This window comes from Mustela nivalis, assembly GCF_964662115.1.
Source record: "Mustela nivalis genome assembly, chromosome: 12".
NCBI classification, from domain to species: Eukaryota; Metazoa; Chordata; class Mammalia; order Carnivora; family Mustelidae; genus Mustela; species Mustela nivalis.
In genome coordinates, this window is record NC_139031.1 from 6,856,810 (window position 1) to 6,876,099 (window position 19,290).

The 19,290-nt window shown below is 41.7% G+C and overlaps 1 protein-coding gene across 4 annotated transcripts in view; it reads right to left on the minus strand.

Annotated features, from left to right (window-relative positions):
* The window catches only part of CUL1 (cullin 1), a 110,857-nt gene that overhangs the window by 24,254 nt on the left and 67,313 nt on the right, over window positions 1-19,290 (minus strand). For all 4 annotated transcript variants that reach the window (XM_082693593.1, XM_082693592.1, XM_082693591.1 and 1 more), the window contains exons 3-9: window positions 15,849-16,023; window positions 13,560-13,727; window positions 10,244-10,294; window positions 9,761-9,851; window positions 8,634-8,797; window positions 3,321-3,483; window positions 2,303-2,433 (exon numbers count right to left, since the gene is read on the minus strand). In XM_082693593.1, the coding sequence (XP_082549719.1) occupies window positions 2,303-2,433; window positions 3,321-3,483; window positions 8,634-8,797; window positions 9,761-9,851; window positions 10,244-10,294; window positions 13,560-13,727; window positions 15,849-16,023 (943 nt within the window). The remainder of the gene's footprint in view (window positions 1-2,302; window positions 2,434-3,320; window positions 3,484-8,633; window positions 8,798-9,760; window positions 9,852-10,243; window positions 10,295-13,559; window positions 13,728-15,848; window positions 16,024-19,290) is intronic.

Below are 19,290 nucleotides of genomic sequence, written 5' to 3' on the forward strand. Positions count from 1 at the left end.
CTCACGCATCACTTGGAACACTGCAAATTAGGAGTCAATGAGACTTTAAGTAAGATGGAAATTCAGGAAAAACTCTTGTAGAAAATAGAAATAAGTATCTACTTCCCCCTAAAAACATTTTTCTTTACAACAACTTGGCTAATCAGTTTCATGAGTTCAATAAAAAAATGGCTTTTATAGAAGGAATAATTATAATTAATTATATTATTTATGATCAATAATGTATTAAAAAAGAAATGTCTAACTTTTGAAAGTCAAGGCAGATGCCATATAAGTTTATTAAGCTATACAGATTACTCTTCCTGGGGGAAAATCCTGTTTCGGTGTTTAAACCCATGGGAATCACTGGCTTACATTTAAGTAACAAAAGGATTACTGAAAAGTTCAATTTTCAGTAAAACATAACGGCTGATGGTCTATTTGTGCTGCATACTGCCGACAGATGAAGGTTCCACCTATAATTTTACTTAGAAATAATTTTACTTAGAAACTAAACTTGTGCTTTAACTGGCCATGAAAAAGTAAAGGTCAGATTTAAGATTCACCAAGTCAGGTGACTGCACCCAAAAGAAAGAGAAAACAGTAGTACTTGAGAATTACAGTGTGATTTATTTCTCCATCTAGGACCTTACTTTGCTTTGGAAGAGATGGACATTAGAAGTTAACACCCCATCATTCCTATGAAAACAATCTACGTGCATTCGTCTAGACCATGGACCCCGAGGCCACCTCCTAGCACGGAGATCATACACAGCCGGCCACACAGAAAATCGAGCTCTGCTTCCTGCAGTTGCTACTCCAAGCCATGTCTGATGAAATAACGAACTCACCACTTAGATCGTTTCAAGGAAAAGAAGTCATTTACTTGGCTCTGCTGCTCATGTGGCTGAGTTTCGAATTAACTCCTGTGAAAACACCTCACATTACTGAAAAGTCGGCCCTCCCTGAATGATACGTGTGCACGCGTGTGTGTCAGGCTCCTCGAAAAGGAACAGTCAGTGTGGAAAGAAGAAAAGCCATCAAAATGTAAGGATAATTTTTAAATGGCTTTTTAAAAGGAAAACTTCCATCACGTACACACCAGATTTAATAAGCACGTTACATGTATCACTTGCTCACAAAAGTCCTATGAGGTGGTCACGGTCATTTTCTATTCAAAAAACAAACAAACAAACAAACAAAAAACCAACTGACAGAGCCAGAAAAGCAAGTTAGAGGCAAGGTCACACAGTGAACCCAGACAGACTGTCAGGGGCCACACTCAACCCGGTCAAGGTCACAACAGTGCCATGGTCCCAACCCAGCGAGTCCCGGCGCCAGGACTTCACACTCCAGCTCACACCGAAACCTGGAATCTCCCTCTTAATGCCCAAAAAGCCAGGTCCCTTCCATCTTGGAAGTGCAAAATTAATTATTTTATTGACCTGAAGGAAGCAGTTTACATTCACACCATTAGTAATTCATAGCTGTGTCAAAAGGGAAGCAGCAACCCACAGAAAAAAATCTTCCCAAGTTTTAACAAGGAAATGAAGATTTTACAAGATGTATTAAAAAGACAGTGTTGTCAAAAAAAAAGAAAAAGAAAGAAAGATGGTATGGAAAAAAAAATTCAGTACTGTCAAAAATACATTAACATTAAACACAATAAAAATCAGAGCTACAAAGTTTCTGACTCAGACATAAGAGCCAACCATCTTCTAGAAGCCTTTTTAGTTCTCCCAAATACTATCAAAATTAAAGTGTGCAACAGGGACAGATCTGAAGATAATTGACCCATCTTTTAGGAACACGAGGTACTCCTTAGGTTTTCCTACACTAGCAGGAATACTCCCTGTACCCCTGGGGACGTGGGGGTCAGGAGGAGCACTACACACTTCAGCGCCTTCCCAGAGGCGCTGTTCCCAGGAACAGCCCAGTGACCTTCAACAGAAGGACAGTCCTCGGATCAGAGTCCCCAACAGGTGCAGCCTGCGGCCTGTGGGTGCCAGAGCCCTGCGTCTGGGAGGCCACAGCCTGTTCGTTCTTCTCTCTCCTGGTGTAAGACACGTAATGGTGAGAAGAAATGAAGGGGAAAAAATATCAAGAAATGACATCCTTAAAGCCTAAAAGGTGCCAGAGAAAAGTTTATGGAGGAATTTGCTAAAATGGTCTCTGAACCTTCTACTTTAAAAAGCCAAGACAAGGTTCCCTACTAGAGTTCTAGTGAATTCTTACCACTTGGATTCGTAAATGGACACATGACATTGGCAGTTCCTGTGTGGAAACGTTAGGCCGGACTGATTTCCAATTAAATAGTACTTACATTTAAAGCAGCTTCTCCACACTTTTCAATTGCTGCAAGACCCTGATTATGAATGTGTGTCTCTAGAAGTTTTTTCAATTCTCCTAGGCCATCCTGGATTCTAGATACAAGATTATACATGCGACCCAAATCTGAAAGAAGAAGACGCCACCTTTATGCACGGAAACGAACTTCGCACAGCCCTCCCCTACGTATGTATTTATACTGTGATGACAGATACCTCGAAATAAAACAACGGTGCTTTTAGATCAAATAAAAAATGTCTGAATTATAACCAAGTATTTTATATTTAGTGTATATATATTAAGCTGAAAGTAACAACGAAGTTTGTTATTGTAGAAGTCTACTTTTCCCTTTACTCTGAGAAACCAGCAAAAAAAGAGAAAAAAATGTATCAGGAAGTCTGTCTGATGTTTCCTAAAATTCTCAAGGTTGAGATACTATTTATGCTCGATATATAATAGGCACTCAAATACTTATTTTAAAAAATTTAAGGAGTATTTATGAATATCCACCTCAACTCTACAAACAAATGAGTCACAAAAGGGACCCCAAATTCTTCATTTAATATATGTATGGCATATGGTTAATTTATGAAGGCCAAAGAGAAAACTTTTGAATTCCAACATCAATCTTTTGTTGAGCTCCTAATGTATCCCAGTAAAACCTAGAGGGAAAAAGACAGACTTCTACAAAAGTCCTTTACAAGACTTCACATCTTGAAGGATTTTCCAAATAAAAATCTGCAAGAACAAAATTAGAGGCAGTATCATTTAACACTAAAGTGTATGGAACACGTTATATTCCAAATTGAACTGAAAAGATGTTCTTCCCTCAAAGTTATATCCAAAACCCTCCATAGAGGTCTGAAACCCATAGGCGACAAAGCACACACACATTCATCTTCTAAGAAATGATGCTGGTCATGTTGTGAGCTCTGAGTCTAGAATTTCAAACAGCTTCAACACTGCAGATCACAAGAGACATGCATATACGTCTTTGAGTTTGAGAGGCTCACCTTCATTTTTGTCAGCATCCAGTAAATTCTGGAATTCTGTGTGGAAAATTTCCAAGTGTTTTTCGATGAGCACCTGCTCACACTTCCTGGCGAGTTCGTCCTGCGTGCTCTCATGCAGGTAGACCTGCACTCTCCGCTGTTCCTCGAGCAGACGGGCCTCTGCCTGCAGGGGGTCACATTCACGTGAATGGTCTGGATTCCTTTTTAAAGAACCGTTACATGAGGCAAGTTCGACTCACAACCCTGCTCTAATAAATGAAGAGAAAAGGGGAGGGGTCCTTTGATTCTGGGTGAATGCCAGCCATATTTAAGCCATCACAATTTTCTCTGCAATCTATTTCTACTTCCAGTTTCTTTGCTGTTGTTGTTTTTTTAAGATTTTATTTATTCGACACAGAGAGACAAGGAACACAGGCAGGGGGAGTGGGAGAGGGAGAAGCAGGCTTCCCACAGAGCAGGGAGCCTGATGTGGGACTCGATCCAAAGACCCTGGGATCATAACCTGAGTCGAAGACAGACACTTAAAGACTGAGCCGCGGAGGTGCCCTTCTCCAGCAACTTTTAAATGACTTGTCAAGTCTATCATTGTTAGCAGTTCAAATGTGTTTATGTCGGCTTTAGGTGGCGTTTCACCTTTTGGGGGCGCTATCCCCATTCGACTCTCTGAGAAACATATGGATCCTCCCTTATGCAAAGATACCGTGTTCAGGGGCGCCTGGGTGGCTCAGTGGGTTAAGCCTCTGCCTTCGGCTCAGGTCATGATCCCAGGGTCAGGGATCGAGCCCCAGAGGTCAAGGGGAAATCTCTGCTCAGCGGGAAGCCTGCTTGCCCCCCGCCCCACCTCTGCCTACTTGTGATCTGTCAAATAAATAAATAAAATCCTAAAAAAAAAAAAAAAAAAAAAAGACACCATGTTCAGAACCCCTGCTTCTGACCGAAAGCTACTTGAAGAGTCACATGAATATATTCCCTGAAATGACCACATGGAAATCATTATTAGTAACCAGACTTTTAAAAATTTTTGAAAAATATTATGGCCTTCTCTTGCCAATCGCTGAGAACATGCCTCTATAACTTTTGGATTATTCATGCATCTCGAGTTCTTATAACTCCCTTCAAGGAAGAGACGAAAACAAAGATATCATTTAACAGAACAACAAAATAAGAAGTCTGTATATTTTACAAAGTAGCACAAGATACATGTGTTTCGTAAAGTGTCACTAAGGCACCACTAAATTATCGAAGCAATGATAATATTTCAATGATAATCTCAAATTATTCAGGGGATCTGAATAAAAGAGGAAAACTATTTGGTATTATAAAACTGCTGTGCTTTCTAAAATGATTTTCAATTTGGTATAGTTTTGGAGAAACCTAGAAAAATTCGACTAGAAGAATAAACACTTAGGAGCCAAGAAAACAAGAAAAATGCAGGCAGGCTTTATGCTATTAAGAATTATGAAGGATGGGACAATTACTTAAACAACAGAAGTTAGAACCTTATTGTGCATTCCAAATAGTGAAATGTGAACAACAAAATAAACTTGGGAATTGTCTCTAGTATACATCAAAATGCCGACGTCCTTAATATAGAATGATCTCTGAAAAATCAGTAAGCGCTGCCCAATAAAAAATGTGAAAGGAATTTATAAAAGAAGAAATATAAAAACAACCTCAAGTTTCTCGTGGAGTTAACAGAAGCACAGCATATTTGGCTAATGGAATACTATTAACCAGTAAAATAAGTAAATATAAAATGTGTTAATGTAATAAATAAGTGTGTGTGGGGGGGAACAGGTTGTTTAAAAAAACCTACAGATTTATTCCGATTTGGTTTTATTTATTTTTTAAAAATTTGAGAGAGAGAAGGGGAGAGAGACAGAGAACATGAGAGGGGAGAGCGTCAAAGGAGAAGCAGACTCCCCGCCGAAAAGGGAGCCCCATGCGGGACTCGATCCCAGGACTCCAGGATCATGACCTGAGCGGAAGGCAGTTGCTTAACCCACTGAGCCACCCAAGTGCCCCACCAATTAGGTTTTACATACATTCTTATTAACACTGTCCTAAGCTTGAAGGTTTATGTTACGTTTGCATATTTTCTGAAAAGTCTACAACTAATGTATATATTTTTTTCTGATGAAGTTATTGTAAACAGATTTTTTTAAAAAGATTATTTGTTGGGAGAAGAGAGACAGAGAGAAAGAACACAAACGGGACCAGCAGGCAGAGGGAGAAGCAGACCCCCCGCTGAGCAAGGAGTCCAATGTAGGGCCCAATCCCAAGACCCTGAGATCATGACCTGAGCTGAAGGCAGATGCTTAACCCACTGAGCCACCCAGGTGTCCCAACAATAGAGGAGATCTTTATGTGCTTTAAGTCAGAAGTTCTAAGTTAAGCATGTACTGCTTCAGATCTAAAACTTCCATAAGCCTGTTATCTCACGAATTCAAGCTGATGCAGCACAGAACTGCAGACCCAAAAGCACCACTTTTCCTGTATGAAGTTATACACGATCCCCGTGGACAGCAAAAACATACTGTCATAAACTTTGCTTTCTCCTAAAACAGACTCTCATCCTTTCCCAGATGAAAGGCTCTAGTGTCACTGCGGACTCCTTCTCTGGGGAGCACAGTGGCTTTCCAGCCCCTGGAGGACATAGGGTCGCAGCATTCTACCGAGGGACCGTTCCTGCGGGGCGGGGAGGGGAGGGAGGAGTACGCCTCGGCGATCACGCAAACCCTGAAGAGGGGCGGGGCCTCAGTAACAGCTTCTTTTATATACAATGAAGCCAGGGCATGAGGGGCTGCAGCAGTAGGTTTTAGGAAGGACAGCCATTCGGACTCTTTGTGGATTCTCAGTCAAGCAGGCTCTTGACCATCATTGTCAGATAATTATCTGAGAACGCCAGGATCGGGTCAAATCAAATCCAAAATGACTCAAGAAAATCAAGCAATTAAGAACTGCCCCTATTAATTCTATTAGGATCGGTTCACAGTGAAAACAAAATGAAAAACAGATAAAAAAAAGTGAGCAAATTAGTGAAGTATTGTAGTTTTTATCTTTTAAAGTTTGTGTGTGTGAGAGACATTAGTAACCTAGAAGAGTTAACTAACCTTCTGTAGCTCACGTTAGCCTCAATCACAGGAGACAGCAGGATCGGCAAAGCCATCCCTACTGCAGAGAAGCCAAAGATCCCCAAATGTTTCTACTAAAATACCCCTGGATGTCCCAGAAAAGGGACACAGACCCCCAGGGAATTTGCACATCAAGCCCAAAGTGGCAGCTAAAGGCTACTTCTCAAAGTCTCATGCTTTAGCTCCATTCTGTTCATAAGTTTGTATTTTACTTCCTGACAATGTTTTAATATAAATACAATTCCTCTTCAAGTCTTAAAATCAAATGTGTCCCCTTCTAACCTGTGGTTTGCACTTTGTCAGCCTTCTGCTGGAGGCTGTGAGTCATGTGTACCAGTACCAAACACAACACGCTTGCTCTTTTCCCAGCACCAAATGTACACATTACACAATTATCATTCCCATTTTACAGACGAGGAAATGGAGGACCAAAGGGTTAGGACTTCCAGAAGGTGACATAAGTCATGTTGGGTAAGATCCGACTGGGTTTGGGCCAAACCGTTAACCTGGCAGCAAAGGAGTCCCCTGTGACATAGGAAGGCCGGGTCGCACCCAGCTGGAAACATCCAGACCGCCGGAGGTCCTTGCTCCTCAAGCTGCCTTTGGTTCTGGGCCTGACTGAAAACCCGACCTGCCTGCTTTGGGAGGGCTCACGTAGATGCTGGGAACTGAGCACCCACAGACACGGGCTCGCGTGCTCACGCGGATGCGGCCCCGACCAAAGCCCCCCACGTGCAGCAGAGCTCAAGCGGAGACGGGGTCTCGAAAACCACGCGGCTGAGCTAAGCCAGGAAGTAACAGGCACTTACGTTCCCCAAAAGTTCAGGCATTTAACCCACAGACATTACACAAAGGACCACTCCTATTTGCAAGTGTGACTTCTGAGGACTTGCATTTTTGTTCCGCTTTGAGAGCGAAGAAATTTGTCAAGGACTTCCAACTTCTAACTCCTTCTAAGGCCCACTTACAAGCACGCTCCCCAAAGGGAAAATGCAGCCAGAACACCACACACAACCGGGGTGGGACTCCGGGGTGCGCTCAGGGCGGCTGGCTGGTGCTCCCACTGAGCCGCCCGAGAACTTTCCATCTCAGCATGCAGACCACGTGGCTGTGCACGCCCGCCCTTCGCTCCCCGTGTGGAGAGAATCAAGGGCAGAGCAGAGATCAGGCACCATGAGCTCGGCCTCCTGGAGATCCCACACATCTCAGGGGTCAGAAAACGAGAGCCTACGGGCCAAAACCTGCCTGGCGGTAAAATTTCACCAGGCCACGGCGACACTCGCCTGTGCAGAAGCTGTCACGGCTACTCTTTTCACGGCCGAGCCTAACGGCTGCAGCGGAAACCAGGGAGCGAGCACGAAGGCCAAGCTATTTGCCACCTGACCCTTGACGAAATGGGTTTGCTGGTTCCTCACTTAGGTCCCTCCTCACAGTTAGAAGTGCAGGGGACCTGTCCACCCAAGAAAGAGAACCCAAAAACCACTTACACTAGAACTTCACTGCAATCACTGAGCACAGAAATTCTGATCCGTCTCAGATTCTGTTGTCTCAGAAGGACCTCCTCCGCTAGGAACTTGAAAGCTGTACTGGAGATCGTTAGAGAGTATTCCAGACGTGAAAAAGCAAACATCTAAAATCTGGAAATCTTGGGACACCTGGGTGGCTCAGTCGGTTAAGCTGCTGCTTTTGGCTCAGGTCATGATCTCAGGGTCCTGGGATTGAGTCCCACTTCAGGCTCCTTGCTCGGGGGGAGCCTGCTTCTCTCTCTGCCCCTGCCTGCCTCTCTGCCTACTTGTGATGTCTGACAAATTAATAAATAAATAAAATCTTTTTAAAAATTGGCAAATCTAGTAACAGTTGTTTCTTGAACCCATCTTTTCTCACTGAGTGGCTCTCACTAGACACACGCAGATATGCTGGGGGACCGCTCAGGGCCCAGAAGTCGCACGGCTCTTTCCATCCTCAGAGCAGCAGAGAGAACACGAAGCCATGATGCTCAAATGAATTTATAAAAGCTGCTCGGGGCCCCAGGAGACACACCGGCACCTGCCCGGACACTACAGGACAACAGGCCCGAGAGGTGACCTGTGCGGAAGCTGCCTACGTGAGGAAGGAGAGCTCACCGGAGCGGCGGGGACTGTTCTCACTTCGGTCACTGCACGCGCCACCGTTCACTTACCTTCTTCATATACTCAGTAACTGGGTTCTGCTGCAAGAATTCAGTGCTCTCCCTGGTATAGAATCTCTCCGTGTCAGCCAAAAACTGAGATTCAAAGGACTCTTTATACACAGTCAGCGTAGGACCCTTGGCAAACGCATCGTCTTCATTCAGTCCCAATTCCACTAGAAACAAAGAGGAACTATATTTCAATTACTCCAGTTTTTATTATATTTTACCCAGTATACCCACGTGTGTAGCATTCAGTTTAAGTTTATAAGGTGAACAGACAATGACAAGGCTGAAGGTCAATCTCTTGCTCACTGGTACTAAAGTACACTGTTCCCATGGTAGAGAAAAAGACAAAATCCAAGACATGAAAGCAGGTAATTCTGACCCATGGCCAAGTGTGCTTCAGTTATCATGCAGTGCATTAAAAAAACAAAACAAAACAAAACAAAACTCTTGTATTTCTAAAAGCTTAAAAATAATAAACACGACATTTATTTTTAACTGAAGCATAACTGCCAAACAGCCTCCTGGTTTCTGGGCTCCGTCACAGCAAGCTGGTATTTGGGTACAAGACGGTCCCCACAGTTAAGTCTAGTCCCCATCTGTCCCTTGAAGAGTCATTATAATATTACTGCTTATCCCCATGCTGCACCTTATCTCCTGCCGTGACTTAGTTGATAACGAGACATTTATAGCTCCTAATCCCCTTCACCAATTTCGCCTGCTCCCTAAAAATGTCTAACCTTCCAAAGAAATACGATGCCACCTAAGTTTTTAAAACACTGCCTTAGCTTATTAGTTTCTCAATCTCAATTTTTCAACCTGATAGAGACTCTGGTTATCATCCGTTAATGACACTCAACTATATCAAATATACAGTAGCTCAATGTGAGCCCAGAAAATAACTCAGATGTCTAATTCCTCAAAATTCCCTTAAGGTACAAAGATCAAACAATTCTTAGGATGGGTAAAATTGAACAGAGTCACACTAACTTAAAGAGAATCCCGACGGCCCTGTAAATGAAAACAATAATCTTAAATCTACTATAAAGTATCTGCAAATTAATTTGGCAGGACACCATTACGGCTGTCATTCGGTACAAAAACTCTGGCCATACTGAAGAGAGACTGTTTACCGTAAGACTGCACAACTCCACTTATCAGTCTTGTATTGATGGTTTCACCGTTTCTCTCCTTTTCGATCAGTTTTAAAACAGCATTCGTTACCTTCGGGAAGAACAAAGAAAAAGAGACATGTAGGTCCTAGACTACAGGATGCGGATTCCTACACATCTCTCAGCCTGAGCTCACGAGACAGTGCAAGATGCAAGATACTCGCAGGACGCGCTAAAGGAAGGGGAGATGATGGCCAAAGAGCAAATCTGCGAGGGATTTTTTTTTTTTTAAGATTTTATTTATTTATGACAGAGATCACAAGTAGGCAGAGAGGCAGGCAGAGAGAGGGGTGGAAGCAGGCTCCCCGCTAAGCAGAGAGCCCGATGCGGGGCTTGATTCCAGGACCCTGAGACCATGACCTGAGCCGAAGGCAGAGGCTTAACCCACCGAGCCAGCCAGGCGCCCCCTGGGAGGGATTCTGAAAGAGAACAGCACACGCTCACCTGCTTGTTCAGTGGCCTGAACAGACAGTCTCTCCAAGTCACCAATGCAAGCTGCGTGACAAGAAAACAGAGAAGCGTAAAATGTCCGTACTTTCACCACTTTTTCTAGGACAGAAGACACAAGAATCCGCCTGAATCTCACTGATCCATATTTCTCAATTACAACTGGGCACAAATCGATCATCATGATGAAAGAAGAGCCCCTCTCTCGAGTTCACAACTTCAGGAAGTATCGGAGTACGATATTTTTTAGCTCACATTTTAATAATTAAGATAAAAAGAAAATCTGGATTTTAGGAGAAGATACATATCAGCTTACAGGACAACAGTGGGGTCAACCTCGAACACTGTTCCCTGGCCCAGATTGAACTTCTGATCTAACACACCGAATGAAGATAATCCCTTTTATCATAGTCTCCTAATAGTAAAATAAATAACAGACCAAGTTTTGTATCTTAATTGTGGTGATTTAGGTTGCCTGGATGCATACAACCAAAAATGCACCAAAATTACATAAAGGCAATTCATTATACACAAATTACTCAGATTTCCCATTTTACTTGTAATTCGTTCCTGATTTTTAAGCTGTTTGTTAAGAGGGGTACTTCTCAGAGTAAAATTCAAATTTACAAGGTTCAGGACTCCAAACAAACTGCTGAGGAACTCACACATAAATGCTTTCAGTCTCGTTCTTCCCATATTTAACCACAGATAAAGCTGGGTTTACAGAAGATCTGTATTTCAGAAACGATTATATGTAATTTAATCAATATAGCAAACTGAGTGGTATTTCTACCACACGAGAAAAGACAGTATGAAAGCCGTATTTAAGAGAAAGCTGTTTTTTAATTTATTATTTTACAAAATTTTAATTCCAGGACAGTTAACCGAGTTACACTGGTTTCCGGGGTCCCGCAATCCTACACATCATCCCCGGCCCGTCGCGCTGAGCGCACGGAGTGCGTGTCTTCATCCCCATCCCGTGGTCCCCTGCTTCCACGCACCCTCCCCCCGGTAACCATCAGCTTGTCCTCTATAGGGAAAAGTTTGGTGTTTGGTTTGTCTCTTTTTCTTGGCCTGTTTCTTAAGTTCCATATATGTGTGAGATCATATGGTGTTTGTCTTTCTCTGACTGACTTTGCTTAGCGCAATCCTCTTCAGAGCCATCCATGTTGCTGCCAATGGCGAGACTTCATTCTAACAGAAAACCATTTTTAATAAAGTATGAATATATACTTGTGTAATACTAGCATAAAAATAAGACTTCAAATTAATAAAATTAATTGAAACTATGATATCCAAAAAGATGCTGGAAAGGAAGAGGCTCGTCTTTCAGGAGAAATGCAACCCGGGGCAATTATCCGGAAAATACATTTGTCCCCGTTCAAGTTCTCTGTCGCTCTCCTTTCTCGACTCTTCAGACTTGCTCGAAGCAGGAGTGTGGCAGGAGGGAAAAGACGATGCCATGGCTGTAAACTCCTAGTGAAGGGATTCTACACCTTCAAGAATAACTTTTTTCCAAACATTTTTCTAAATAAAGCCAGCCTTAGACAGCTCTAATTCGACTCTGGATGATTTGTCATTTGGACGGAAGGAAGGAAGAAGAGCTGGCCAGGTAAGAAAGGAAGGCCAACGGGACCCCAGAGAGAGTTCAGAGGAAGAGTGTCAGGGAAAAAACCTTGTTCAATCACTCTAAGGTATCAATAATGAAATTAATTTATGTCTTCTGGTGGACATGAAAGGAAAACAACTTTCTAAATGAAAAAGGAAGAATTATGAAGAAAAGAGTAAAACTGTATTTTTTGACAAATCATCCCCACCTTTTGGAACTTCTCGAAGATACAATGAGAGATCGCTGTGCCCCCCGGTTCCACGGCTGATGCTTAAACTTTAAATGAGTTCATCAGGTTCACTGGAAGAGCACACAGAGGAAATTCTGCTTCTAGACAGGTATTAACTGGCCTCTGCTACAATGTATGGCTGCCTATTATATTACCAAATGGTAACTACAGGATTTAAGGATATGAAAATATGAATTTTCAAAGTAAATTAAAAAAATAAAAGCAGGCCAATCTTGAGGTATACTTGTACTTCCACTTTCTTTAATCATTCTTGAATATAGTACACAAAAAGTAAGTTATAATGATTTTTAGGAGTCTGTGATGTTATTGCAGGGTACACGCAGTATTTCGGGTCAAGGTGGGATCCAAAAGGAAATCAACCCAAATCATGCTGATTCCTACACTGACAACTTTTCGGTCTCAAGAAAGCATTTGCAAATGGTAAAGAAAAGGGCAAGGACAAACGGCTCAAGTCAAAACACTAAATCTAGAAAGTTTTGTGCAAACTATACAACCAAGTACCTTTACGAAGAAACAGTTTGGCAGAGTTTGGCGGAGAATATGAACTCTATAAGTCTAAGAGTCTGTCACACATCTATGATACATCATGTTTTCCTCTTATTAAATTGTCGATAGTGAAGCAACAAGGTATGGAATTATACCAACATTCTCGGATATGGAGAGAACCTCATTATGCAGAACCTGACATCTTTACACCACTGGTCCCAGGAGAGTGCAGCGGGCGCATCGGACAGCCCGGGCTGCGGTCGAGTCCTCCCCTTCTCCGCATTCCGACACTGGTGCTCCCCCCCCCCCCCACCGACTGCACGTCAGACGGAGCGCGAGGGCCTGCGACCACACACTGCTGGGCCCCAGTCATCTGAGTTTCTACCAAGTTCTCAGGGGCCCGAGATGTGGCAGGTTCGGCGACCACATTTTGGAAACCTGTGCGCCTAGAACAAGCTTCCCTGACTGAAGAAACAGGAGAACGAAGAGGATTTAATCATGAGAACTCTGCCTTTTCAAAATCTATTTTCATGGGGTCTATATTGTTCCTATTATTTTGTAAAGTGAGAGTGTAGGAGGACTTCTCCCAGGACAGTCCTCTCCTTGAACAGTTTCTTAAACCCCAAGACCCCAAGGGCCGATCTGTGAGGCCTGGGTTTTGGGCCGGGGCTGCGTTTGCCGGACATGGGCAGCGTGTGGGGGGCCAGTGCTAAACGGGGCCAGTTCCAGGCTGCACCGGACGGCTGGTCAAACGACCACAGAAGAAACTTGTTACCAGCCCGTGCATCCTTTCTCTTTCCTGCCCCCAAGATATTAAAGGGTCATTTATTGATAAAGTAGAAGGAATTAGCCTACTATTCTGAAAAGGGCTTCCCATCCGCCTAGATTCCCCTACTGATAGGGTCTGGTATCACTATCACTAAGAAAATACACATGTGAAAAGTATTTAAAAAATACGTATTTCTTACAGAATAGATCTCATAGATTCCTTTTCGTCCCTCGTCACATTCACGGCGAACCCAGTGTCTGTTGAGGTAGGCACAAATTCCATTCAGCACTTTGCTTGAAAATCGATAATCCTCCCACTGCTGCGTGTAGAACTTGAGGACACTCTCGTCCATCAAATCTTCTCCGTCCTAAAAACAAGTTCACTCAAGCTCTTCATTTGTCACACGATAAAGACAAAAATTAACTAAAACAAATCTACTGCCGTAAAATACATTGATGTATTCGGTTTTAGATGAGCTTTTTTGTTTTGTATACAAAAACATGCTCATTAATACCAATTCTCACCAGACCACAGCTTGTGAGAATCAGACGAGAGAATTTTTTTTTCCTGATGAACCAATTTAAAGAGTGAATTTTAATAAAAATTTTTTTCAAAGTGCAACTTTTTCATTGTGGTATTAAATATGCATATCGACTCGAAGCTGGAATATGTATTTATTTAGAACCTTGAACTGTTAGAATGAGAGTAATTTGTTTTTATTAACAAGAAAGGAATTCACCTCAAAATCATCCCTATTTTTGATATTTTCTATTAAAAATTAAAATGTCCTCTGACCACAGGGCTAATACTCTTAGATTTTTTTTTAATGCCTCTTTTTCCTTCATTAAATTTTATCTAAAAACGATACATGTATAGTTTTTGTAGTAATCTGTCAAATTTCTGTAAAAATAAAGTAAGTATAATGGTACAATATTTCCTCCTCTTTAGCAAGACCTCAAGGGGAAAATGTGCATTTATCAAAATTATTTTTACCAAGATTTCCACAACGTAAACCACAAATTTTTATGTGAAGGGCCAACTTGACATTTTTTTCAGGTATTAATCCACAAGGTAAAGCCTATCCTTGGAAAACTGCATGTTCCATGCAGTGGCCCCGACAGATCCTGCGGCAGAAATGCAGCAGCCGAGTAGGGAGGGAGCCCCGCCGGGGACTAAGGCCCCGCGCAAGCCACCCCCTTTGCTCACCTTGTCTTCAACTGGACTGTAAGAAGCCCAAGTGCCACAAACACGTGGTACACACGTGATCCCACACGCCTCGCGAAAACCTGACAGCATCTTGATACACCCACGGTTTTGTTCATTTATATTTAAAGAAAGGAACTATAAAATGTAAAGCTGAGCCCCTCTGGATTATGCAAAGATACCTATACTCTCATACAACACGCTGCACTACTACTCCTCGCTGCACTACTACTCCTCGCTTCAATGCTGAAGAATAACATTCCAGCGTGCACTTCACCAAGTGTTGTCAACAGAAATAAGGACACAGTGGGTTTGGCAGGGCATCAGAAACACTGTTTCGGGAACATGAAAATTTTAGTCACAATTTGTGGTCAATCAACTATGATGGCCTGTTAGAATGATACTAAGTTTCTAATTACCTTGTAAAATGTATTAGGAAAACAATTTTGAAGCATGCTGAAATGTTTGCCTAACACCTGTGTAAATAAAAAAGTCTTTAAAAGATATACATGGAGCACAAAGTTCCCAGGGCAGAAGGTAGAGAGGTCCTCTCTCTCTCTACATGATACGGGCAGCACCAGCTGAAAGGGCCACTTGCCCATCCTGGGGCTGGCTGGAAGGAGCCACACTGCCTTTGTTAGAGAGGACAGAGAAGGCAGAAGATGAAGGGGAAAAAACTCCCACCACTGCCTGAGCAATGGCCTGGAGCGCAAGGAACCCATCCTCACAAGGCCATGGATATTCGTAGAGAAACCCGTCCTAGCCAAGAGTACGATTTCATTGTGGCTCTGAAATATACTACATAACCTTGTGCAAAAGGCAAGGTCACACGGAAAAAATGTGATTTCCAAAGGTTGGATAATCTTATAATCATTTATATATTTGTATACAGAATTTATACATTTGTATACAAAACACACTGGGTTCAAAATACAACATTAGTCATCTGAATTCATAATTATATACTTGAAATTAGAAGATTCATCAATTTCTAACAACCAAATATAAAAGTTAGTAATTTAAGGAACGTACTACTATGGTATAGCTATCAAAAACTTCTCATTAACAAATTAAAAAAACAGAAAAGGGCTTATGAAAGTTTCACCTTCACAACAGGTAAAAGACTAAACAGCGAAAAACCTTCATGCACACATCAACGTTGGAAACAATGAACACAACGTTAACAGTGCGACATTCAACATTCACTCAAGTTAGAATCATCACTTCACTACTACTTTTTCATGTTCTATTATAAAGTGGTCAGCATATATGTTAAACATCTTACCTTAAGAAGATTTGTCAAGTAATTCTTCAAAAATTCCTTAAGACGTTTGTATAATTCCAAGCCAACAAACTGAGCTCCCCCAGGCGTCTGTCCCTTTTTCGATTTGGAAGGAGGGACGCCAGCCCCTCGGGCTTGGTTTGACTGGTGAACACTCGTGCAGTAGTTATAAACATGACTTGGAGAAAAGTTAAGGAAGTCAACACACATCATCAATGTCAACAATGATTTCTTGTAAAGAAAATATATTTATACCAATATTTCCTATCTATCAACACAAATCTTAAAACTAGAGTGGAAAAAGATTCCATTCAACACCATAAAGCTAAAGTCAATTAGCATTTCTGCAGGCCCAGGGAGCAGCCTGCTGAGAACAATGGAACGTTCTGAGGAAGGCTGCCGAAGAAACATAGGACTTTCTCATCACGTAACATGATTAACCTTATGGGATACTGTCCTGAGAGTGTATCAGAAGGCATGAGAAGAACTGGCAATTGGTACAAAGCTTCCAAATGAGAGAAAAAAAGCAGTTATTACCTTCAAGAAAAACAAAAAGCTATAACCACAGTCTATTATGATGCTTAGCTGTATTTTTTAGAAGCATACATTATAATTATCAAAATAACTACAACTTTAAAATTATTTATAAATGAATTTAAAGCTATACTTTGCAGAAGAAGGGCAAAACGCAGAAGAAATGGCAGCGCAAGAGACTACTTATTACCACCGAAAGTCGCGGGTATGTAGAACTGGCCAATCACAGAGAGTGGGGCTCCTGCGTGGCTTAGAGTGTTGGAGATGCGGGAATCAGAGAAGACATTGCTAGAGACAGCAAGCAGCTGTGGGGGGGCCGCTGAGCACGGGAGACAGGACGGCTAAGGCAGAGAACCACTCTCCTTGTTGTAACCTTTCATACTCTCTCAGTTTGTCTGCATGTAGTACTTCTGGGCTGAAGCTAACTGAGTGATTTAGGAAGGAAAACCCGTAAGGCAAAATATTCTGGCCCATTTGTTTCAAGTCCGTGGATAAAGATAGAAGAGATTTCAAAGAATATCCCATACTCCAAAATACATCACAAATAGATTAAGAATGAAAATATACAAACCAAAACCATAAAACAAAATATACACAGACATTTGATCTCAGATTGGGGAAGGCTTTTCTAAGCAAAGTCAAAGCTCTGAAATTCTGAAAATATTTCAGAAAAAGAGATCTTCAATGAGTGACTATCTTTAACCAATTAAAATAATTAAAAAGTGTGAAAAAGTTAACCTCCATAGGAACATAGGCAGGTAAACCAACAGAAAATCCCAAAGCTGAAAAAGAGATATTAATGGCCAAGGGTCAAAACAAAACAAACTTCAACCTCAGCAGTAATCAAAGAACTATGCCTTAAAACAATGAATCATTTTGTTAAATGTTTCAAATGTACAAGAATGGCAGATTTTAACACAGGGCGAACTCTCGTAAAACTCGTGATCCAGTCTGGACAAATCTCATATTCCCACGCCTGTCTCATTCTACCTACATTCCACCTCGACTTTTTAGGAAATTAAATAGAGCAGATTGGCAGCAGACCTGCCTCACAGTCCTCCCGAATGCCATTTCTCCTCCTCTCCCTTGGGGCAAACAGCCCCATCGTGCGGTGCCCGGCATTCCTGTGAAGGTCTTCAGAGCATGCTGTGAAACAATGCAAGAAACCGCTTCTCCCCCTGTCCTCAAACATCAGGTACAGTAAGAGCCACAAGAAATTAACCATCTTTCTGTCCAAGGACCTACTGGTGATCACTTGGGTTCCAACTTGGGGTATTTACAAACAAAGCTGCAGAGAACAATACTAGCAAGTTCCCTCACATTCATGTTCGAGTTTCTCACAGTACAGCATCGGCAGGTGACAGGAAAGGGCTACCACGCACTCGATGACACCTTGTCGGATGTGCTCTACAAGCCACCGGGCAGCCACCGGCAGTGCACGCATTTCATTGCCTACCTCGATATCGTGGCCTGTCCCGGTTTTCATCAGCATTTGTCTGATTACAGGAGACTAAGGAGCTTAGGAATTTATCATTTTCATTTTCCCTCCTGTATATTCTCTGTCCTATCCTTCATAACCTTTACAAAAACAGAGTCTGCTCAGACATTGATGATGACTGTATAACACAATACAATCCCTTTGGAAAAAGGGGGCAGTTTCTTCTACAAATGGTGGTAGATGCTAGATGCGTAGAGCAGAATACCGCTCAGCGGTGTAAAAAAAAAATGCATCATGAATCAGTCTTAAAAACATGTCAAAGGGAAAAAGCCAGATATGCATGGTTCCATTGACAGGAGGTTCTCAAACAGGCAAAAGTCATCTATCGATAGAAATGAGGAGTGATTTCTTCTTCCCTGGAGGTCGAAGACTGACCACCTCTGTACCTTGAGTAGGATACTGTTTACCTGGGTGTATATAGATGTCAAAAAAATCTAAAAAAGAATCCAAACTATCCCCCCTTAAGATCGGTGCACTTCACAGTATGTGAATTTTGCCTGAAAAACTTAAAAAATGTAAGCACGTAATAAGTGTTACAAACTACTGTACACAAGTGTATAGTGAAAATCCTTGCTTTATCAATTACATAGTTTTTACTATCTTCTCGTAGTCTGTAGGCTTTTTTTTTTTTTTAAAGGAAAGCACCATATAAAGAGAAATTCTTATTTGCCATCATCAAATTTTCACAAATTTTCTCTTACGGCTTACACGGTCTTCGGCAGGAAATCCTCCTCTCTGCTAAGGCGCTAGGACCAGTACATTTTCTTCTACAGCTGATTTGCACTGAGATTTGTAGTCTACCTAAGGTAAAACTGTCCATGAGGAAGAAATCTAATTGTATGTTTCTCTGCAGGGACACACAACGGTTCACAAACTATGTATGACGTCATCTATCCTTTCCCCACTCTGGGTACTGCTGCTTCTAGAAAACTGTCCACTTCAGTGAAGTTTTCAACTATCCTGCCCACTTGTCCAGTCTCTTTTACAAACCCTGTTCTGCAATGTATTTATTTTAAATGTTTTTATGATTGATCATGCAGAAAACCAGTTTGGGGGTTATTTTTATTACTCTATTTTATTTTATTCCTTTTTAATGTACTTCTTTATATTATTCTCTAAAAATCCTTGTTCTGGTCTGTTAGCTTTGTAGTCTTTGTTCTTTTTAATAGAAGCATTTAAAACTTCATTTTTTTTTTCTTCTTCACATTACCTGGTCCGATATGTATGGGTTTTCCTTACTGTTCAGTTGTATTTTGTCTCTTCCATTATTAGTTCTCTTAAAAGTTATTTAGGATTTTTTAGATTTCCAAAATGACCTCTTTTTTTTTAACCCCTTTATTTCATTTTAGAATTAATCAGATGTTATTTCTTTGATAATTTTTAAAAATGTGATAAGACCTATAGCGGACTGTG